Genomic DNA, 24,989 nt, shown 5'->3' on the forward strand with positions numbered 1-24,989 from the left:
TAGAAGTCAGTGTGTGCCTGATTATGACAATGTGTTTGTCTCTGTGTGTATCTATGCGTGTTTAATGTTAATATCAGGCTAATGTTTCAAACTTTTGTGTCTGCAAGAGTGCGTTTGTGTGTGTGTGTGTGTCCATTGACTCCATTCCCCTGTGTAGTCTTAACATGACTCTCTCTGACTGGACCCTGTGTAGTCTTACCGTGACTCTCTCTGACTGGACCCTGTGTAGTCTTACCGTGACTCTCTCTGACTGGACCCTGTGTAGTCTTACCGTGACTCTCTGACTGGACCCTGTGTAGTCTTAACATGACTCTCTCTGACTGGACCCTGTGTAGTCTTAATATGACTCTCTCTGACTGGACCCAGTGTAGTCTTAACATGACTCTCTCTGACTGGACCCTGTGTAGTCTTAACATGACTCTCTCTGACTGGACCCTGTGTATTCTTAACGTGACTCTCTCTGACTGGATCCTGTGTAGTCTTAACATGACTCTCTCTGACTGGACCCTGTGTAGTCTTAATATGACTCTCTCTGACTGGACCCAGTGTAGTCTTAACATGACTCTCTCTGACTGGACCCTGTGTAGTCTTAACATGACTCTCTCTGACTGGACCCTGTGTAGTCTTAACATGACTCTCTCTGACTGGACCCTGTGTAGTCTTACCATGACACTCTCTGACTTGACCCTGTGTAGTCTTACCATGACTCTCTCTGACTGGACCCTGTGTAGTCTTACCATGACACTCTCTGACTTGACCCTGTGTAGTCTTACCATGACTCTCTCTGACTGGACCCTGTGTAGTCTTACCGTGACTCTCTCTGACTGGACCCTGTGTAGTCTTAACATGACTCTCTCTGACTGGACCCTGTGTAGTCTTACCGTGACTCTCTGACTGGACCCTGTGTAGTCTTAACATGACTCTCTCTGACTGGACCCTGTGTAGTCTTACCATGACTCTCTCTGACTGGACCCTGTGTAGTCTTACCATGACACTCTCTGACTTGACCCTGTGTAGTCTTACCATGACTCTCTCTGACTGGACCCTGTGTAGTCTTAACATGACTCTCTCTGACTGGACCCTGTGTAGTCTTAACATGACTCTCTCTGACTGGACCCTGTGTATTCTTAACGTGACTCTCTCTGACTGGATCCTGTGTAGTCTTACCGTGACTCTCTGACTGGACCCTGTGTAGTCTTAACATGACTCTCTCTGACTGGACCCTGTGTAGTCTTAATATGACTCTCTCTGACTGGACCCAGTGTAGTCTTAACATGACTCTCTCTGACTGGACGCTGTGTAGTCTTAACATGACTCTCTGACTGGACCCTGTGTAGTCTTAACATGACTCTCTCTGACTGGACCCTGTGTAGTCTTACCATGACACTCTCTGACTGGACCCAGTGTAGTCTTAACATGACTCTCTCTGACTGGACCCTGTGTAGTCTTAACATGACTCTCTCTGACTGGACCCTGTGTAGTCTTAACATGACTCTCTCTGACTGGACCCTGTGTAGTCTTAACATGACTCTCTCTGACTGGACCCTGTGTAGTCTTACCATGACACTCTCTGACTGGACCCTGTGTAGTCTTACCATGACTCTCTCTGACTGGACCATGTGTAGTCTTAACATGACTCTCTCTGACTGGACCCTGTGTAGTCTTAACATGACTCTCTCTGACTGGACCCTGTGTAGTCTTACCGTGACTCTCTCTGACTGGACCCTGTGTAGTCTTAACATGACTCTCTCTGACTGGACCCTGTGTAGTCTTACTGTGACTCTCTCTGACTGGACCCTGTGTAGTTTTACCGTGACTCTCTCTGACTGGACCCTGTGTAGTTTTACCGTGACTCTCTCTGACTGGACCCTGTGTAGTCTTACTGTGACTCTCTCTGACTGGACCCTGTGTAGTCTTACCGTGACTCTCTCTGACTGGACCCTGTGTAGTTTTACCATGACTCTCTCTGACTGGACCCTCCGCTGCTGTGGTTCTGGGAGGAGAAGTCAGCCAGGCTGTCGTTGCCATAGAGACCGCCCGTGGTCTGCAGACGCAGGCTCCGCCGCGACATCCTGGGCGAGTTGAACACGGGAGCGATCTGATGCGCCTTCTCAAACTCTAGGGCCACAGTCGAGTAGCTGGAGCTAAGGACAGAAGGAAAGGGAAATAGAGAGCAGGAGAAAGAGATGAGAGTGGAGGAGAGGAAGAGAGAATATGGCAAGAGAGTGGGATAGTGAGATGGAAAAGAAAGAGGAAAGAGAGGACAGGGGAAGAGAGATTATACAGTGTGATATAGCAAGAGAGACAGAGCAAGGGAGAAGAAATGAGATGGCAAGAAAGAGAGGGAGAGAGAGAAACAGAGGGAGAGAGAGGGAGAGAGAAAAACTCAATCACAGTGCCTGAGCTTCTTATCATTTGCTGCAGGCCAATCAGAGGCCTTGGTCTGAGTCAGACCAGGACTTCTGTGGTTTCAGCTTACCTCAACAACCCTCTCCCTCTGAGTCAGTCAGGGCCAGTATTGATAATGGTTAACTTATTCATTATCACCTAAAAGGCTAAACTGATCCCAGATCAGCACTCCTACTCTAAGAGCTTTACTAATGCAGGCCCAGAGCTTAGTTAGCGTAACATGATTAATACGGACATTCCCAACTTTCTCCCATCCATTGTCTGTATCTTAGTCACACATATCAACTAGACAGAGACTTTGTTTTGTAAACAACAGCAACACAGCATTGGGAAACCTGTAGCAGCTCAGTAGGGAGAGAATGTTACCACAGGAACTGTTCCTGGAGCTGAACACCGGCCTCTCAGGAAATGACTCACCCAATTACAAATACAAATGGAGGAAGAATGAGGCCTGCGTGTGAAAGAGGAGAGAGGCCCATTCTGGGGCCTTCAGACAGATATATAGTGGAATGGATAAGGACACTGTATACCAGTCCCATGTGGCTTAGTTGGTAGAGCATGGTGCTTGCAACACCAGGGTTGTGGGTTCGATTCCCACGGGGGACCAGTATGAAAAAGTACGAAAATATATGCACCTTCTGGGTGAGCTCGTCTGCGAAATGTAAAAAATGTAAATGTAAAAAATATACCAGTTTGAGCCAGTAAGATGTGGAGATGGAATGTAAATATTGTGAATATAGAATTGGACTCTTCTGCAGCAGTAGCTAGAAACTCTCTGACTCACTCATACCAGACCACACCCCTGGATGATTATGCAGGCAGGGCCAAGACCAGTGCCAACATTCCAACACAGAACACAACTAAATCATTAATGCCACATTGGCTCTTATAAACAGATCCTTTCAGATAGTGTTCTTGTCTATTGCTTGTGTACACACACACACACACACACACACACACAATAAGTTACTAACAATTGTGATCTGATGTTAAACACACAGCAGTAGGGTAATATTCTCCTACAGTAGGTTGTGTCTCCTCTCCTTTGTATTTCAGTCATCTAAATCCCCCTGACAGACAAGCAAGGCAGTTGAGGAGGAGAACAGCATCTTAGCTGACTGACTGGAGGACTGTGTTCAAGAACCTTCCTGTAATGGACATGGGAGGCGGGAACAAAATGTAAGCACAAACACATGGTCTCGTTCAATGTTGCTACCACAACAGTGAGAGTCCATAAGACAAAATTCTGAACGGCTCTGGCTGTAGAGGCCTCCTCTATCAGTCAATCCCCAGGCCTGTGTGTGTTGTGTCTGTGTGTGTGTGTCCTCCTGGCCCTAAGACATCAGGATTACACCATCCCATCCAGAGCCAATTATGGGCTTTGCTTTCCTTCTGCCTGCTGCTCCACCTGTCTCTCCTTCACACACCAACACCTCTCACTATGACTGCGTGCTCTTCCACAGAGTCTGTGAGCTCTTCTAGGGAGTGTGTGCTGTTCTAGGGAGTGTGTGTTCTTCCAGAGAGTGTGTGTTCTTCCAGAGAGTGTGTGTTCTTCCAGAGAGTGTGTGTTCTTCCAGAGAGTGTGTGTTCTTCCAGAGAGTGTGTGTTCTTCCAGAGAGTGTGTGTTCTTCCAGAGAGTGTGTGTTCTTCCAGAGAGTGTGTGTTCTTCCAGAGAGTGTGTGTTCTTCCAGAGAGTGTGTGCTCTTCCAGAGAGTGTGTGTTCTTCCAGAGAGTGTGTGTTCCCACTACAGACCATGCTAGAGAACACACCAGGTTTTATGGGATATTAGCAGAGAGTTGTCTATGTTGTTACCCCACACACTATGTTAAAGGATTTTCCTGTGTTTTATATACTGTATATGTCCGCACTATGAGGTTGGAATAATACTGTGAAATTGTGAAAATATTGATAATGCCCTTTTAGTATAAGAGCTGTTTGAAAAGACTGCCTGAAATGTCAGCCTGTTTTGGTGGGATGGAGTTTTGGCATGCCTGATGACCTCACCAGGCGGCAAATTTGTTAACAGACCAATAAGAAAGAGAGTTCCAAACCTCTCTGCCAATAACAGCTAGTTTTCAGTTTTCCCCTCCCCACTCAGACCCCTCCCAGACAGTCCTAGCAAAATTATTGCTTGAGAAATTGCTCTTTGCTAAGAAGCTATTTTTATTTACTTCATTTTAATTGAAAATCACAGTACGGTACTTATTTGTTACCCAGAAATGATTTAATATTGAGATGAAAATGGCTGCATTTGACCTTTAAGAATACCCTGTGTGCCCCTGTTCCCCACCCCATGTTATGTGGACTGTCTCCTGTCTACCCCCCAACATCCTAATACCCAGGTTAGGGGCTGTCTCTCCTGTCTACCCCCCAAGTCCTAATACCAATTCTAGTGGCTGTGTCTCCTGTCTACCCCCCAACATCCTAATACCCAGGCTAGGGGCTGTGTCAGGACTGTAGAGGGCAGCTTTACCCACACAGGGGGTCACACTGTGACCGTCTGCAGTGCCCAGGTCACTCTGCCCCCCTGTAGGGCACACATGCTCCCTGGAGGGCACTGCTAGGGTGAGAGAGAGCACTGATAAGTCAAGGGGGACCGGGGACTACAAACGGACTGTTTTTAACTGTTTAGGTTCAGCATATCACAGGTGTGCTGTGCAAAGACAACATTTAGTCTCAGGGCAGGGAAAGGTGCTGTACTTCATAGTGGGCTGAGTGGGTTGTGGTGGGATCAACCATCAACGCAGTCAGACTGAATTTACTACCTGGAACCATGCTGATATCTGCACTGACTGTAAAGGTCAGAAGGAACCTAGAAGAACCCATGATTGCATGGCAGCTCACAGAGCTCAGAAGAGAATAACACAGCACTGCCTACAAATAATCCTGCAGCAACAGGAATTGTGAAAAATGATGTAGATTATAATTAAATTAACATTTTTGTAGGGGTTTCGTAAGGGAAAATCTAGACAAATTTCAAAGTGGAAATTACAAACTTCAGAAGCCATTTTAAACCTTAAATACACTACAAGTTTTACATTTCCTGCTTAGTAGGAAAGTTCTCTTGCAACAGGGTGATCAAATTAAGATCCTACATCTGTACATGTAGAGCAGGATATTAAGCACTACATGCTTCTCTCTCTCACACTGTCCTCCGTGTGTATGTGGAGGCTACTGCAGCAGGAGTTAGCCTAGTGCAGAGTTAATAAGGCAGCTTTCATCAGACTCTGCACTATACTACCCTCCAGAACAATCACACACAGCGGAGCAGTTTTCTCTACTAGGCCTCACAGTGTGTGTGTGTGTGTGTGTGTGTGTGTGTGTGTGTGTGTGTGTGTGTGTGTGTGTGTGTGTGTGTCGACCCTAATGGTCTGCAGTCTCTATCATTTCTGTTTTCAGACCTGGTACAATAGGTTAATGGACAGCCAATCAATGACATTATCAATCCAGTAACTAGCAGTACAGTTGACTTCCAGACCCAGATCTGGATCTCCCTGTGGTCGCCTGGGAGGGAGGGAGGAAACAGAATGAACAGCCCGTCTATAGCCACTGGCCAGGGATATTAACACAGAGCTCTGCTTGGCGCAGCACATCATTGGCACCGGCTTGGCAGAGGACTCTTTTTACAAACCCTGCAGTGGTGAAACACCTGGATTGATACACAGACAGATACTCTCTGTAAATCCACACACACAGACAAATCTCTCACACAACTTGTGGAAACAAGAACGCACGCATACACACACACAAATAACACCTCTAAAAACTTGTGTTTAACAATTCTCACACACACCTCCACCACCACTATTGATTGAGCTTGTTAAGACCTCAGCACATCACCTCGTCTTGCTTGCAAACACACATTTCAATTCGCTATTGGTCTCTGTATCGATCCATATGAGTATCCCTTGGCTAAACCGCCCCCACACCAGATATCAAAGTAGACTGGACACTGACCAAAAGCAGAGAGAGAAAACAAATAAATCTCCTTCACTATTACACTTCTCCTCCTTCACTGTTCTCTTACACAACAACGAGAGCTTTGATGGTCAGTCCTCCCACACTCAGTGGGTACTGCCAGTTCTCCGATGGTATACTAACAAACCAGAGAGAGATCAGATCACCCAGGAATTTAGCCTACATAGTACAACCACTGAGGTGTCTTTAAAACACGTATTGAAGCTCAGGGGTAACCTACTAGCTTTCCTTTCCTTTATTGTATCATGGATGATGACTTTATAATAATCATTGACCTGCAGGGAAAGTCCTCTGAAATCCATGTGGTCAAATTGAATTCATGTTTGCTGAATATAATTACATCATTTCCTGGGAGCAACTGCCAGATCCCCATTTCCCTCATTAATATAACCTCCCCTGACAGATCCTCATATTAATCTAACCTCCCTTGACAGATCCTCATTACCCTCATATTAATCTAAGCTCCACTGACAAATCCTCATAACCCTCATATTAATAACTTCCCCTGACAGATCCTCATTACCCTCACATTAATCTAAGCTCCACTGACATATCCTCATTACCCTCATATGAATCTAACCTCCCCTGACAAGATCCTCACATTAATCTAAGCTCTACTGACAGATCCTCATTACCCTCATATTAATCTAACCTCCCCTGACAGATCCTCCAGGGCGTGACAAACTTCTTTAGCCACTTGTCCTTCGGACAAATAGGACAGATTTTTTACTCGTCCGAAAGCTGAAGTCACTCGTCCCAACAACAAAAAAGTCCCTAACACCATCGGACAAAGGATGACTGAAAATGAGTGAAGTACATAGGAGGGATCTGTAGGAGGGATCTGTAGGAGGGATCTGAAATAATGTTCTGCGATTGCCCATAGACCACTGTGTCAAACTCGTTCCACGGAGGGCCTAGTTTCTACGGGTTTTCGCTCCTCCCTTGTACTTGACGAATTCAGGTCATTGATTAATAAAGAACTCCCCTCACCTGGTTGTCTATGTCTTAATTGAAAGGAAAAACCAAAAACCAGCAGACACTAGGCCCTCCATGGAATGAGTTTGACACCCCTGCCATAGACGATGTTATTGCCCCCTAGTGGCCATCCAAAATAATGTAAAGAAAAATAAAACATGAATAAAGACCGCTACACATTTGGCTGGCATGCCTCCCCTGACAGATCCTCATTACCCTCATTAATATAACCTCCCCTGACAGATCCTCATTACCCTCATTAATATAACCTCCCCTGACAGATCCTCATTACCCTCATTAATATAACCTCCCCTGACAGATCCTCATTAATATAACCTCCCCTGACAGATCAAAGACAGTTGATATTATAGCCAAGGAGCAGTGATACAGTCACACACACCACAGTCAGGGAGCTCAGCCACAGATTACAAACCACATGGTCTATAAATCTAAACGGCGGTTGAACGATGCTACACACACACACTTTTTTGGGGAAAAACTGATGCACTATCAACTCACCCTTAACAAGCCTGGGGTGCTAAGCCAAATGCTAAACACAACGAAAACTTCATTAGCAGATCAGTTTAAAACCACCACCAGGCGCTCTTCTGAAGTGTATTAATGAGGGGGATATCACTCCCAGCAGGGTTTACAACTCCTCTTTTAAACCCTTCTGGTCCTAACAACATTCTGTTTACAAAATGAGGCTTTACTGAAAATGTTTTCACACAGTTGTTTAAGCTGGGCTCTGGATGGTCAGTGCAGGTCTGTGGGGAAAACACAAAACATCAAACACACACACACGTCCCACCCTACGGTTTCCTTTAACCATTATAGGGTAGAGAGCTGCCATTCCCCTGAGGAAGAACACAGGCCTATATTTACCACAGGCAGGGCAGGGACAGGCTGGGGAGAGGGGATCTCAGATTTCCATCTGTCTATCTCTGTGTGGGTTTCAATTGGCACTGAGATTACAACGGCCACCGCCCACCCTCCTCTTTTCCCTCCCACAGAACAGAAGCACTTCTCTTCCTTCTCCTCTCTCTCCAACAGTGTGCCATCCCTTCCTCTCTCTCTCTTTCATATTGCCCTTGTTGCTATGGAAACATATCCAAACAGCTCTTCGGGGCCTGAGAGTGTGTGTGTGTGTGTGTGTGTGATCTGTGGCCGCCTGAGTTTGCGCCCCTCCCACTTCTAACGGAACAAATCTTGTCAGAGAGGAGCACTAGCAAGTAGAGAAGAGACAAACTAACTGTAGTTGAAATTCCCCTTCACATTCACATGCCACAACACAGCAATTCAACTGTATCCTTCAATGGGATGGCTGACATTTTCAGAAGAGTATAATCAGCCTAAGGGGAGCCATGTTTTATAAGTTCAGCCTGAATGGGGTCAACAACACCACCATCATCCAGCTGCTGCCATTCAACCATCCCCTTGACCAGTGATGCAAGCACTGTCTGAGGCTAGCAACCATGCTGCTACTCACAAAGACACACACACACACAAACAGGCGTGGACACAAGCCCACATCGCCCCACAACACACACCAGACGTCCTAAACAACTGTGAGTGCAGCATGGCCAACAGCAGCAACTGGCACTCCTTCTCCACACATGCCTTTAACCTTCCTTGAACAGTCTTTATTAACTCCACTTCATCCCTTCCACCCAGCCTTACCCCCAGGCTGATCACATCACTATAATCACTAGTCCTAATATTACCCTAGATCACCTTCCACCCAGCCTTACCCCCAGGCTGATCACATCACTATAATCACTAGTCCTAATATTACCCTAGATCACCTTCCACCCAGCCTTACCCCCAGGCTGATCACATCACTATAATCACTAGTCCTAATATTACCCTAGATCACCTTCCACCCAGCCTTACCCCCAGGCTGATCACATCACTATAATCACTAGTCCTAATATTACCCTAGATCACCTTCCACCCAGCCTTACCCCCAGGCTGATCACATCACTATAATCACTAGTCCTAATATTACCCTAGATCACCTTCCACCCAGCCTTACCCCCAGGCTGATCACATCACTATAATCACTAGTCCTAATATTACCCTAGATCACCTTCCACCCAGCCTTACCCCCAGGCTGATCACATCACTATAATCACTAGTCCTAATATTACCCTAGATCACCTTCCACCCAGCCTTACCCCAAGGCTGATCACATCACTATAATCACTAGTCCTAATATTACCCTAGATCACCTTCCACCCAGCCTTACCCCAAGGCTGATCACATCACTATAATCACTAGTCCTAATATTACCCTAGATCACCTTCCACCCAGCCTTACCCCAAGGCTGATCACATCACTATAATCACTAGTCCTAATATTACCCTAGATCACCTTCCACCCAGCCTTACCCCAAGGCTGATCACATCACTATAATCACTAGTCCTAATATTACCCTAGATCACCTTCCACCCAGCCTTACCCCAAGGCTGATCACATCACTATAATCACTAGTCCTAATATTACCCTAGATCACCTTCCACCCAGCCTTACCCCAAGGCTGATCACATCACTATAATCACTAGTCCTAATATTACCCTAGATCACCTTCCACCCAGCCTTACCCCAAGGCTGATCACATCACTATAATCACTAGTCCTAATATTACCCTAGATCACCTTCCACCCAGCCTTACCCCAAGGCTGATCACATCACTATAATCACTAGTCCTAATATTACCCTAGATCACCTTCCACCCAGCCTTACCCCCAGGCTGATCACATCACTATAATCACTAGTCCTAATATTACCCTAGATCACCTTCCACCCAGCCTTACCACAAGGCTGATCACATCACTATAATCACTAGTCCTAATATTACCCTAGATCACCTTCCACCCAGCCTTACCCCAAGGCTGATCACATCACTATAATCACTAGTCCTAATATTACCCTAGATCACCTTCCAGCCAGCATTATCCCCAGGCTGATCACATCACTATAATCACTACATTTACATTTACATTTACATTTACGTAATTTAGCAGACGCTCTTATCCAGAGCGACTTACAAATTGGTGCATTCACCTTATGATAGCCAGTGGGACAACCACTTTTGTTTTTAATTTTCATTTGTTTTATATATATATTGTTGTTGTTTTTTATTTATTTTAATGTGTTTAAAAAAAAAATATTATTATTATTATTCTTTTATTTTTTGTGGGGGTGGGGTAGGGATAGAATGATTACTTTTATGCTATCCCAGGTATTCCTTAAAGAGGTAGGGTTTCAAGTGTCTCCGGAAGGTGGTCAGTGACTCCGCTGTCCTGGCGTCGTGAGGGAGCTTGTTCCACCATTGGGGTGCCAGAGCAGCGAACAGTTTTGACTGGGCTGAGCGGGAACTGTGCTTCCGCAGAGGTAGGGGGACCAGCAGGCCAGAGTTGGAAGAACGCAATGCCCTCGTTTGGGTGTAGGGACTGATCAGAGCCTGAAGGTAAGGAGGTGCCGTTCCCCTCACAGCTCCGTAGGCAAGCACCATGGTCACTGGTCCTAATATTACCCTAGATCACCTTCCACCCAGCCTTACCCCCAGGCTGATCACATCACTATAATCACTAGTCCTAATATTACTCTAGATAACCTTCCACCCAGCCTTACCCCCAGGCTGATAACATCACTATAACCACTGGTCCTAATATTACCCTAGATCAGTTTAAGTGACTATGAGAGCTACAATACTAACGCCAACCAGGGGACCCACTGACCCAGTTACACAGACTGGTCATAAAATATGAAGAGGCCCATTGAAGAGACACGCTATTGCACTCTCAGGCTAGGGTCTGTGTGTGTCTAGAATCCCATCCATCAGGTGCTGTTTATTTGAAAGGGGCAGGCAGGCAGAACTACTACACTGCTAGGTGCCAGGTGTGTGTGTGTGTGTGTGTACTCTGCTGTGATTGACTCTTGTACATGAAAATGTCTAACCCAAGAGCTGACTTTCCCTTTTTCTTTTACCCTCTCACTCCCTCCCTCTCATGCAGACACACATTCACTTTCCCCTCACACTAACATGTTAAAAATATGGCATAGGAGAGAAAATCAGGCACTGGGCAGAAAATGATGAGGATGCTCTTTTATTCAAATCAAAACATATCCATGATGGCAGCATTTCTCCTTCTCTGAGAAGAAGTAACTAACCTAACCTGTCAGTGTACCACAGTCTGCAGCTCTGCTTTAGGCTAGGTCAATCACTGGAGGAGAGACCCCATTTACGTGTTGTTACAACACAATACCCCATAATGACAAAGCAAAAATACCTTATTTACGTAAGTATTCGGACCCCTTGCTATGAGACTCGAAAAGCTCAGGTGCATCCTGTTTCCATTGATCATCCTTGAGATGTTTCTACAAGTTGTTTCGGGTCTACCCATGGTAAATTCAATTGATTGGAAATGATTTGGTAAGGCACACACCTGTCTATATAAAGGTCCCACAGTTGACAGTGCATGTCAAAGCAAAAACCAAGCCATGAGGTCAAAGGAATTGTCCGTAGAGCTCTGAGACAGGATTGTGTCGAGGCACAGATCTGGGGAAGGGTACCAAAAACTGTCTGCAGCATTGAAGGTCTTCAAGAACACAGTGGCCTCCATTATTCTTAAATGGAAGAAGTTTGGAACCACCAAGACTCTTCCTAAAGCTGGCCACCCTGCCAAACTGAGCAATCAGGGGAGAAGGACCTTGGTCAGGGAGGTGACCAAGAACCCGATGGTCACTCTGACAGAGCTCAAGAGTTCCTCTGTGGAGATGGGAAACCTTTCCAGAAGGACAACCATCTCTGCAGCACTCCACCAATCAGGCCTTTATGGTAGAGTAGCTACTCCACAGTAAAAGGTACATGACAGCCCGCATGGAATTTGCCAAAAGGCACCTAAAGGACCTTTCAGACCATGAGAAATAAGATTCTCTGGTCTGATGAAACCAAGATTGAACACTTTGGCCTGAATGCCAAGCGTCACGTCTGGAGGAAACCAGGCACCGTTCATCACCTGACCAATACCATCCCTACAGTGAAGCACGGTGGTGGCAGCATCATGCTGTGGGGATGTTTTTCAGCGGCAGGAACTGGGAGACTAGTCAGGATCGAGGGAAAGATGAACAGAGCAAAGTACAGAGAGATCCTTGATGAAAACCTGCTCCAGAGCGCTCAGGACCTCAGACTGGGGCGAAGGTTCACCTTCCATCAGGACAACGACCCTAAGCACACAGCCAAGACAACGCAGGAGTGGCTTCGGGACAAGTCTCTGAATGTCCTTGAGTGGCCCAGCCAGAGCCCGGACTTGAACCCGATCGAACATCTCTGGAGAGACCTGAAAATAGCTGTGGAGCGAAGCTCCCCATCCAACCTGACAAAGCTTGAGAGGATCTGCAGAGAAGAATGGGAGAAACTCCCCAAATACAGGTGTGCCAAGCATGTAGAGTCATACCGAAGAAGACTGAAGGCTGTAATCGCTGCCAAAGGTGCTTCAACAAAGTACTGAGTAAAGGGTCTGAATACTTATGTATACATTTATATATATATATATATATATATATATATATATATATATATATATATATATATATATATATATATACAGTGGGGAGAACAAGTATTTGATACACTGCCGAATTTGCAGGTTTTCCTACTTACAAAGCATGTAGAGGTCTGTAATTTTTATCATAAGTACACTTCAACTGTGAGAGACGGAATCTAAAACAAAAATCCAGAAAATCACATTGTATGATTTTTAAGTAATTCATTTGCATTTTATTGCATGACATAAGTATTTGATCATCTTCCAACCAGTAAGAATTCTGTCTCTCACAGACCTGTTAGTTTTTCTTTAAGAAGCCCTCCTGTTCTCCACTCATTACCTGTATTAACTGCACCTGTTTGAACTCATTACCTGTATAAAAGACACCTGTCCACACACTCAATCAAACAGACTCCAACCTCTCCACAATGGCCAAGACCAGAGAGCTGTGTAAGGACATCAGGGATAAAATTGTAGACCTGCACTAGGCTGGGATGGGCTACAGGACAATAGGCAAGCAGCTTGGTGAGAAGGCAACAACTGTTGGCACAATTATTAGAAAATGGAAGAAGTTCAAGATGACGGTCAATCACCCTCGGTCTGGGGCTCCATGCAAGATCTCACCTCGTGGGGCATCAATGATCATGAGGAAGGTGAGGGATCAGCCCAGAACTACACGGCAGGACCTGGTCAATGATCTGAAGAGAGCTGGGACCACAGTCTCAAAGAAAACCATTAGTAACACACTACGCCGTCATGGATTAAAATCCTGCAGCGCACGCAAGGTCCCCCCTGCTCAAGCCAGCGCATGTCCAGGCCCGTCTGAAGTTTGCCAATGACCATCTGGATGATCCAGAGGAGGAATGGGAGAAGGTCATGTGGTCTGATGAGACAAAAATAGAGCTTTTTGGTCTAAACTCCACTCGCCGTGTTTGGAGGAAGAAGAAGGATGAGTACAACCCCAAGAACACCATCCCAACCGTGAAGCATGGAGGTGGAAACATCATTCTTTGGGGATGCTTTTCTGCAAAGGGGACAGGACGACTGCACCGTATTGAGGGGAGGATGGATGGGGCCATGTATCGTGAGATCTTGGCCAACAACCTCCTTCCCTCAGTAAGAGCATTGAAAATGGGTCGTGGCTGGGTCTTCCAGCATGACAACGACCCGAAACACACAGCCAGGGCAACTAAGGAGTGGCTCCGTAAGAAGCATCTCAAGGTCCTGGAGTGGCCTAGCCAGTCTCCAGAACTGAACCCAATAGAAAATCCTTGGAGGGAGCTGAAAGTCCGTATTGCCCAGCGACAGCCCGAAACCTGAAGGATCTGGAGAAGGTCTGTATGGAGGAGTGGGCCAAAATCCCTGCTGCAGTGAGTGCAAACCTGGTCAAGACCTACAGGAAACGTATGATCTCTGTAATTGCAAACAAAGGTTTCTGTACCAAATATTAAGTTCTGCTTTTCTGATGTATCAAATACTTATGTCATGCAATAAAATGCAAATTAATTACTTAAAAATCATACAATGTGATTTTCTGGATTTTTGTTTTAGATTCCGTCGCTCACAGTTGAAGTGTACCTATGATAAAAATTACAGACCTCTACATGCTTTGTAAGTAGGAAAACCTGCAAAATCGGCAGTGTATCAAATACTTGTTCTCCCCACTGTATATATATATAAAGATTTGCAAACAAATCTAAAAACCTGTTTTTGCTTTGTCATTATGGGGTATTGTGTGTAGCTTGATGAGGGGAAAAAAACCAATTTAATCAATTTTAGAATAAGGCTGTAAAAAAACAGAATGTGGAAAAAGTGAATGGGTCTGAATACTTTCTGAAAGCACTGTATATATGGATTCTCTAATATACGGAGTAAAAAACAAAGTTGTATATATACAGTACCAGTCGAAAGTTTTAGAACACCTACTCATTCAAGGGTTTTTCTTTATTTTTACTATTTTCTACATTGTAGAACAATAGTGAAGACATCAAAACTATGAAATAACACATATGGAATCATGTAGTAACCATACAAAGTGTTAAACAAATCAAAATATATTTTACATTTGTGATTCTTTAAACAGCCACCCTTTGCCTTGATGACAGCTTTGCACACTCTTGGAATTCTCTCAACCAGCTTCATGAGGTAGTTACCTGGAATGCATTTCAATTAACAAGTGTGCCTTCTTAAAAGTTGATTTGTGGAATTTATTTCCTTCTTAATGGGTTTGAGCCAATCAGTTGTGTTGTGACAAGGTAGGGCGGTATACAGAGGCTTGCGAAAGTATTCGCCCCCTTGGCATTTTTCCTATTTTGTTGCCTTACAACCTGGAATTAAAATTGATTTTTTGGGGGGTTTGTATCATTTGATTTACACAACATGCCTACCATGATGAAGATGCAAAATATTGTTTATTGTGAAACAAACAAGAAATAAGACAAAAAAACAGAAAACTTGAGCGTGCATAACTATTCACCCCCCAAAGTCAATACTTAGTAGAGCCACCTTTTGCAGCAATTACAGCTGCAAGTCTCTTGGGGTATGTCTCTATAAGCTTGACACATCTAGCCACTGGGATTTTTGCCCATTCCTCAAGGCAAAACTGCTCCAGCTCCTTCAAGTTTGATGGGTTCCGCTGGTGTACAGCAATCTTTAAGTCATACCACAGATTCTCAATTGGATTGAGGTCTGGGCTTTTACTAGGCCATTCCAAGACATTTAAATGTTTCCCCTTAAACCACTTGAGGGTTGCTTTAGCAGTATGCTTAGGGTCATTGTCCTGCTGGAAGGTGAACCTCCGTCCCAGTCTTAAATCTCTGGAAGACTGAAACAGGTTTCCCTCAAGAATTTCCCTGTATTTAGCGCCATCCATCATTCCTTCAATTCTGACCAAATTCCCAGTCCCTGCCGATGAAAAACATCCCCACAGCATGATGCTGCCACCACCATGCTTCACTCTGGGGATGGTGTTCTCGGGGTGATGAGAGGTGTTGGGTTTGCGCCAGACATAGCGTTTTGCTTGATGGCCAAAAAGCTAAATTTTAGTCTCATCTGACCAGAGTACCTTCTTCCATATGTTTGGGGAGTCTCCCACATGCCTTTTGGCGAACACCAAACGTGTTTGCTTATTTTTTTTCTTTAACCCTCCCGTTGTCCTAGGGTCAAAATGACCCGCCACTGTGTTGAACCAACTTTATTTAATTTTTATATTTTTGGGATCATTTGTGAGAAGGAGGCAGTGAGACTTTAAAGAAAGTATCACTGCCTCCTTCTCACAAATGATCCCCAAAATATAAAAATTAAATAAAGTTGGTTCAACACAGTGGCGGGTCATTTTGACCCTAGGACAACGGGAGGGTTAAGCAATGACTTTTTTCTGGCCACTCTTCCGTAAAGCCCAGCTCTGTGGCGTGTACGGCTTAAAGTGTTCCTATGGACAGATACTCCAATCTCCGCTGTGGAGCTTTGCAGGGCCTTCAGGGTTATCTTTGGTCTCTTTGTTGCCTCTCTGATTAATGCCCCCCTTACCTGGTCCGTGAGTCTTTTGTAAAAAAAAAAAAAAAAAAAAGTTATAATTTTTCTTTCACTTCACTAATTTGGACTATTTTGTGTATGTCCATTATACGAAATCCAAATAAAAATCAATTTAAATTACAGGTTGTAATGCAACAAAATAGGAAAAATGCCAAGGGGGATGAATACTTTTGCAAGGCACTATACATAAGATAGCCCTATTTGGTAAAAGACCAAGTCCATATTATGGCAAGAACAGCTCAAATAACCAAAGAGAAATGAAAGTGCATCATTACTTTAAGTCAATATGGACAATTTCAAGAACTTTGAAAGTTTCTTCAAGTGCAGTCGCAAAAACCATCAAGCGCTATGATGAAACTGGCTCTCATGAGGACCGCCACAGGAATGGAAGACCCAGAGTTACCTCTGCTGCAGAGGATAAGTTCATTAGAGTTACCAGCCTCATAAATTGCAGCCCAAATAAATGCTTCACAGAGTTCAAGTCACAGACACATCTCAACATCAACTGCTCAGAGGGGACTGTGTGAATCAGGCCTTCATGATCGAATTGCTGCAAAGAAACCACAACTAAAGGACACCAATAAAAATAAGAGACTTGCTTGGGCCAAGAAACACGAGCAATGGACATTAGACCAGTGGAAATGTGTCCTTTGGTCTGGAGTCCAAATTGGAGATTTTTGGTTCCAACCGTCGTGTCTTTGTGAGACGCGGTGTGAGTGAACGGATGATCTCTGCATGTGTATTTCCCACCGTAAAGCATGGAGGAGGTGGTGTTATGGTGTGGGGGTGCTTTGCTGGTGACACTGTCTGTGATTTATTTAGAATTCAAGGCACACTTAACCAGCATGGCTACCACAGCATTTTGCAGAGATACGCCATCCCATCTGGTTTGGGCTTAGTGGGACTATCATTTGCTTTTCAACAGGACAATGACCCAACACACCTCCAGGCTGTGTAAGGGCTATTTTACCAAGAAGGAGAGTGATGGAGTGCTGCATCAAATGACCTGGACTACACAATCCCCCGACCTCAACCCAATTGAGATGGTTTGGGATGAGTCGGACCGCAGAGCGAAGGAAAAGCAGCCAACAAGTGCTCAGCATATGTGGGAACTCCTTCAAGACTGTTGGAAAAGCATTCCAGGTGAAGCTGGTTGAGAGAATGCCAAGAGTGTGCAAAGCTGTCATCAAGGCAAAGGGTGGCTATTTGAAGAATCTCAAATCTCAAATATATTTTGATTTGTGTAACACTTTTTTGGTTACTACATGATTCCATATGTGTTATTTCATAGTTTTGATGTCTTCACTATTATTCTACAATGTAGAAAATAGTAAAAAATAAAGAACAACCCTTGAATGAGTAGGTGTGTCCAAACTTTTGACTGGTACTGTATGTATGTATATATAAAAGATGAATGGTATGACTGATTAGTATCTTGTTACTACATTTCCCAGCATAGTCCAGGAGGACAGAGTAGCTTGGGTGGTACCATAGAATTAAAAATAACAATTTAATGCATCTCTATGGCTGGTGCAGCTTCTTTTCTCACTAGTGGTAACACTCCGGAATCCTCCACTGACAGCAGTAGATCAATAGTCTAAAGCCAGGAAATAGCTGAGAGGCTGGGAGAGAGCATGGAGACCTCCCCTTACAAGGGCAGACACTGTACAGGCTTTACATCCATCAGTGAAGCCATTATCCTTTCAGCTAATGATTATGGTGTTTGTACCAATGGGATTACACTGGCAATTAACCCTTGGTTGGTGGGCTGTAGCATGGTGGCCTCTGCTGGGTCGTACTGATTAGGTCCCAAATGAAAGACAACGGACTGAAACAGGGAGGGTCTACTTGAACTTGTCCAATAAAAAACCTTGTCCTTTGCTAAACGTTTTGCTACAGTGTTGCCTAATGAATGCGACCCTGGCCTCCTGCTCCTGTTCACTCAGGCTAGGTTTGTTCCCCTCACTGTGGGGCTTCTAAAGGCCTCTCAGATGTGTGGATGTGATTGGTTGGGCTTTCATTCCTCCCTCTCTTTCTCCATCTTGTCTCCAGTCTTTTGAGTTCTGACAACAGATGGCCCAACGGTTGCTGTCACCTGACCCTGTCCCTCTCAGTGCTACCCTCTCCCCCTTCAGCAAGAGGCCACACACACACACACTAACCTATACACAGTACAGTGTGACAGCTCTCAAACTGATAGGCTGATATTTCTGATGCCTAGCTACAGTATATGACTCAACTGCCTTCTCTGTCAGTTTGTTCTGCCATTTAAAAAACAACAGCTCAACAAGGCAAAGTCAACAACATTTTGTTAGTTCAACTAATTCAATAAGTGAAGTATTAGCCTACATTACTCTTTCATGTACAAGAAAAAGAGACTCTTTACCGAATCCTCAGATCAGTGCCACCAAGCATTTATATGGTTGATCAACTCTCTCACCGGACCATGGAGACACATGGTCTTGTTCCAGTCTTCCATGCTAGGCCTACCTGTCACATTCCAATGGTGTGTGTGTGTGACTGAGAACCCAGAGCCTTTTCCTTTAATCAGTCTCCGCCTCACCACACACAACACCTGGGACCGGTCCGGCGCCACAACAGGCTTTCCCATGATCAGAAAAAGTGGTAGTAGCAGGGCCGTTAAAATTTGAACTATGAATTGTGATTCTATTGGGTAGGGCACGGGCATGGCTGTGGGAGAGCTTTCAATGCAGGGAAAGTGTTGGTTGGTTATTATCATTTTTCATCTGAGATTGCCTTATACCTTCACAGTGAGGGGAGTCAAGTGGGCTCCACAGGTTATGAAGAGGTTAAATTGAGCAATTATGTGACATGGAGAAACTATTACCAGCCGAAGCCCTTAAGGACTGGATCGTAGACTAAATCTGTCTTGTGTGAGAGAGCACTGCTCACCTGCAGCAAATTCTACTGCGGTAAGGAAGCCCTTTCTCTACTGCAATGCACACACACACACACACACACACACACACACACACACACACCCCGGCACTCCCTCCTCTTCTACATGCCTGTGAGAACAGTGAGATATTAAAAGTAATTCCAGGGGTTGTATGTGTGGTCCTCTGTAGCTCAATTGGTAGAGCACGGCGCTTGTAACGTCAGGGTAGTGGGTTCGATCCCCGGGACCACCCATACGTAAAAATGTATGCACACATGACTATAAGTCGCTTTGGATAAAAGCGTCTGCTAAATGGCATATTATTATATTATTATTAAATGTCATCTAGTTGTCATGCAAGCCAGGCCTTGAAGGACAGCCTGTGGGCTGGGCCTAGTCCAACTCAGGGAGAGGAGAGGACTAAACATGTCCGCTGACTGAAGGGCTTTTCTATAGGAATGTCCTTAGCATTTTTCAAAGGAGAGCGAGGGTAGAGTATGGTAGTCAGTCTAATGGGAGTGGTTGTGTTAGAACATGCTCCCGTACATTTATGAGTGTGTTACACTGTTATTCTCTCTCTCTCAACAAGAAGCACAACATAATTTCACCTCTTTAAGCCCCAAATTCCAGCACTGCCATTTTCCCCCCATTTCTTTACCCGAGGCGTCAAAAGTGAAAGCGCAAAAAAACAAAAACATTCTAACTTCCCACACACACACACACACACACACACACACACACACACACACACACACACACACACAAACAAATCACCTGCATATTCAGTGACAACCATACCTGCGAGCACTTTCATGCCCAGGCCCCAGAGATGATGGGCTGAAGAAAGAGAGAGTTCAGAACAACAGGGAGGGGCTGATGATAACAGTGTGTGACTAACATGAAACATACTGTCCCATGAGAGGAAACACCAAGCTAAGCAAGTGATAGTTAGCTTCTCCGTTCACACAGTCCAAACTAAGATTAATATATAGGGCTATGCTACCATTTTCAGTGTGTTGTTCACCCATAACACATAGCCTTACACACAGAAACGCTGAACCACAAGTGCGCACACACTGACTGACTCATCGGGCTGAATCATCGAAACCACAACCACAACGGTTGTTCTTGTGAGCAACTCTGGAACTCATCAGCAAGAATGCACCAAGATCTTCAATGTATCAACTGTCGAGGATAAACATTTTGTATCAAGACTGCAACAATTTAGCTAGAAATACAAGCCAACTTTAAAGTAGATGTTTACAATTTCAACATTCTCTCCTCACTCCAACTCATTGCAACGGTTGCTAAATGTATTCCCGAATGTACTTCAAATATATTTTTACTGAAGTCTGAGCAAAGACAATCAATTCAGTAAGATTTCTGATTGCAACACAAACTCATTCAGGACTCCTAACGGTGCTTTACCCTTGGAGAGAGATGTCAAACACTGAAATACGGGAGGTGTATGAGAAACAACCTCAGGATAATTCAAGGTAGCAGAACCCTTTCATTCTCGGCGGCTGCGGTAATGACTTGACTGATTTGACAGAGGCTATGACTGTAGTCGGTGGACATAATCACATTAGGGCGACGGGATTCAATAACAAATACTATTTTTATGTGAGTCAAGGAGGAATAGCTAACTTGTGTAGAAAGGAAAGATTGATGATAACCCTCGCCACACATCTGGAGGCCATCTGAATACGGAAGGCGCAACAGAGGAACAGATAAGCTCCCCTTGAACCTTTGATAAGACACAGTATGAAACCTCTGGTCTGTTCTACAGAGGAACAGGATATGTGGTCAACTATACCATTTCAATTAAAGTAAATACAGCAAATAAATACTCATGCAATTGTTCCATTCACACACCCTGAATTGTCTAGAATGAACATGAAATGAACCTGATGAAATTATTCTGAAATGGTCCATGAAATGGTCAGTAGATGCCAGTCAGTAGTGTAACGGTCAGTAGCGCAGTCAGCATTCTCACCTGAGGGAGTAGGTATATCCTGTGTTCTCTGGAGCACACTGTGGAGGGGTGTATGTGTGTAGGCGAGAAAAATCCATGGTCATTCTCCGATCAGACTGCAAGAGTCAGGGTGGAAGGGAGAGAGGGCTCTTTAGGCCATGGCACGACAGATGAGGCATTATCATTCTAACACACCTGCAAAGGCATGCATTACACACGCACACACACACACACACACACACACACACACACACACACACACACACACACACACACTGAATGGTTCAGCTTGTCTCTCGACACTAGCAATGTTTAGATCCAGTAACAAGTTGATTTACCTTCCCTCAGAGCAATAGCATAGTCCTACAAACACTCACTAGTTAACATACAAACAAACTATTCCACACACGTAACCCACATACTACACCTCTCTGGTGAATATCATACAATCTCTCTCTGTGCCTCCACAGCACAATCCCACATTAGACCCAATCTACTTGGCTTCACTCCAAGAAAACCTAGGCAGCAGTAGCTGCTCTGGAGAGTCCCAGAGCCCAGGCAGGCAGGCAGACATGCGAGTAATGAGAACAGTTAACATTATAATTTCCCCTAGCACACAATACTACAGCCCTGCTCTGCTCTGTTCTGCGGAATAGACTTGGCCAACCTCCTTCCCCTGCATTACGGCTGCGGCCTGTTGACGACGAGCGCTTCGGAAGGCAGGCAGCAGGGTTAGGTAATGAATGGAACTCCTCTTCTCTTTCTGTAGTTCAGCAGCTGTGGGCTGACGGGGACCAGTGGAGACAGGACAGAAGACAATGGGAGTCTCTCTCAGGCAAGGCAGCCAGCCAAAATACCAGACTGACTGGGGAAAACAGGCTCTCTCCCTTCAGAGAGTAGCACATGCAGAGGTGGAGCTATAGGCCCAACCCTGGTAATGGCCGGGATACACCTGGCCAGGTAGATGCCTGGGGCCTGTTCAGGAGGGTGAGGTGCAAATAACATTACAGAATGTTTGTGTAGGAGAGGAGTATACATAATTGTCTGTCATATAGAATAAGGAGGGAATTTTGCCAGTTCTATACATTAGCCTACATTTCTGTCTGCAACATTGTGAGCCCTGCACACTCCCAGACTCAACTCCAGGAAGATGGCAAGCGTGGGACACAGTAATCTATAAGGTACTCAATGGAACATGACCCCGTGAGAGGTCAGGAGAGCGCTAACATGAAACCTATTTAAACCCTCAGAGTCAAATATATAGTAACCTAACAGGTACTATAGAGGGTACATGACAGGGATGTACTTGGTTGTGGTGATTAGTTTAGTCTATTCAAAACAGAGGGAAATCAATAAATTGAGCTGAAACACTAATGTATTGATTTTAACTATGGGTCTACAACATACAACATCTAGCCTTGAAGTAGACTCAAACAGCAAATTTGCCTCTCAAATATGCACAGAATTCAATGGTTACACAATTCAGCGGGTTGGTTTGAATGACTCAGCTTCCGCTGATAAGTTACAGTAGGATGGCCCTGCAAGTTACTACCCACGTCATAACTTCCTACAACAAACCCTGAGCCATGCTGATACTACAGTAGCTAAGGAAGCACCCCTGCAACCTGGTTAAGGTTATATACTATTATAGAGGTTGTACTAAATAAGAGGGAGCACTATAGAGGGAACAGATGGTATTCCCCCAAATCTGCCAAATCAGAGGGACTACTGCCTGGTAATCTTAACCACAGGTCAAATCTACTTGTAAATCCAAAGGCCCAAAACAGGGATAAATAATCATGAAAACCCATGGGGAGACGTTAATTCTGCCTGGATTAGTTGGTTGGATTGGTGGCCTGTTTTTGGCAATCCTTCAGGATGCAGAAGTTACTGGACTTTCCAAGTTCAGGAAAATAACTATAATAAGCCCTCCTGTGTGTTCAAAGCTGAATTATTTTGAGATTGCAGTGCTGAGGTGGGAACCAACTTTAGAAACATGTTTCACCCACCATCCAATTTATCACAACCACCATAAAAGAGCAATTTCTCATCCTCCATTTTTGCTTTTACAAGCCATCATCCCAGGGGTCATGGCTAGAAAGGATTCAGCTTTTGTCAAATTCACATCAAAAGTAGATTATTATTTTCATTTTAGCTAACCCTAATTATTTTTCTAACCTTAACCTAATTATCCTAATCTGCTGCATAAATTCTCCTAACCTGCTACGAAAAGTAATATCTGACAAAACCTGTATCCTTTCTCGTCAAAACCCTTCCCAGGTTTAGCTCGTATAATCTTGCAAAGGGCACGATTTATGAACTTATAGTTGAGAGACAGGCTGAACACAAACAGCACAGGCACACTCACTATCCCAGGCTCGCTCCCTCTCTCTCTCACACACACACACACACTATAGAGCAGGGTTTCCCAAACTCGGTCCTGCCCCCCCCCGGTGCACGTTTTGTTTTTTGCCATAGCACTACACAGCTGATTCAAATAACCAACTCATCATCAAGTGTAACAGTGTTGCTTCCGTCCCTCTCATGGCCCCTACCTGGGCTTGAACCAGGGACCCTCTGCACACATCGACAACAGTCACCCTCGAAGCACCGTTACCCGTTGCTCCACAAAAGCCGCGGCCCTTGCAGAGCAAGGGAAACAACTACTTCAAGGTCTCAGAGCGAGTGACGTCACGATTGAAACGCTACTAGCGCGCACCGCTAACTAGCTAGCCATTTCACACCGGTTACACTCACCCCCCTTTGACCTCCTCCTTTTCCGCAACAACCAGTGATCCGGGTCAACAGCATCAATGTAACAGTGTTGCTTCCGTCCCTCTCCTCGCCCCTACCTGGGCTTGAACCAGGGACCCTCTGCACACATCGACAACAATCACCCTCGAAGCGCCATTACCCGTCGCTCCATAAAAGCCGCGGCCCTTGCAGAGCAAGGGAAACAACTACTTCAATGTCTCAGAGCGAGTGATGTCACCGATTGAAATGCTACTAGCGTGCACCGCTAACTAGCTAGCCATTTGACACCGGTTACATTTTACATTTTATTCATTTAGCAGACGCTCTTATCCAGAGCAACTTACAGGAGCAATTAGGGTTAAGTGCCTTGCTCAAGGGCACATCGACAGATTTTATCACCTAGTCGGCTCGGGGATTAGAACCAGCGACCTTTCGGTTACTGGCACAACGCTCTTAACCATTAAGCTACCTGCCGCCGGTTACACAAGGTTTGATTATTTGAATCAGCTGCGTAGTGCTAGGGCAAAAACCAAAACGTGCGTGGGGGGGCAGGGGGCAGGACCGAATTTGGGAAACCCTCTAATAGAGAACCACAGTATGAGTCATAATACCCATAAAACCTAGCGGTCAAACAGGGAAATGGTTCCAATAGTTTAGATAAAAGTCACCTTGTCCAAGAGAAATTTACTTGGTTATCAAAATGTCATGCCAGGTAAGCCTACATGAAACACAGCCCTTATTTTAAGTGTTTCTAAAATCCCCTATGGGAAAAATGTATGGTGGAAAAACGATTGGCACCAAGTCCCTGTTTGACCACTAGGTTTTATGGGTAGTATGACGCCTCCACTGTGGGGCTCTATAGAAACCTTTCTCAAATTGCATGTTTTTTTGTAAACTGTCTCCTTTTCACAG

At 44.9% G+C, this 24,989-nt stretch overlaps 1 protein-coding gene across 6 annotated transcripts in view; it reads right to left on the reverse strand.

Moving 5' to 3' along the window:
* LOC121568778 (SUN domain-containing protein 1) overlaps nucleotides 1–24,989 on the reverse strand; it is a 53,989-nt gene that overhangs the window by 21,511 nt on the left and 7,489 nt on the right. Inside the window, exons 1-3 of one of the 6 annotated variants that reach the window (XM_041879199.2) lie at nucleotides 21,991–22,160; nucleotides 21,345–21,439; nucleotides 1,956–2,144 (exon numbers count right to left, since the gene is read on the reverse strand). In XM_041879199.2, the coding sequence (XP_041735133.2) occupies nucleotides 1,956–2,144; nucleotides 21,345–21,439; nucleotides 21,991–22,005 (299 nt within the window). In that variant the 5' untranslated portion in view covers nucleotides 22,006–22,160. Of the gene's footprint in view, nucleotides 1–1,955; nucleotides 2,145–21,344; nucleotides 21,440–21,990; nucleotides 22,161–24,989 lie in introns of those variants that run through there. The other 5 variants (XM_041879201.2, XM_041879202.2, XM_041879204.2 and 2 more) reach the window with 5 other exon arrangements.

Source organism: Coregonus clupeaformis, chromosome 7 (genome assembly GCF_020615455.1).
Source record: "Coregonus clupeaformis isolate EN_2021a chromosome 7, ASM2061545v1, whole genome shotgun sequence".
In the NCBI taxonomy this organism is placed as follows: Eukaryota; Metazoa; Chordata; class Actinopteri; order Salmoniformes; family Salmonidae; genus Coregonus; species Coregonus clupeaformis.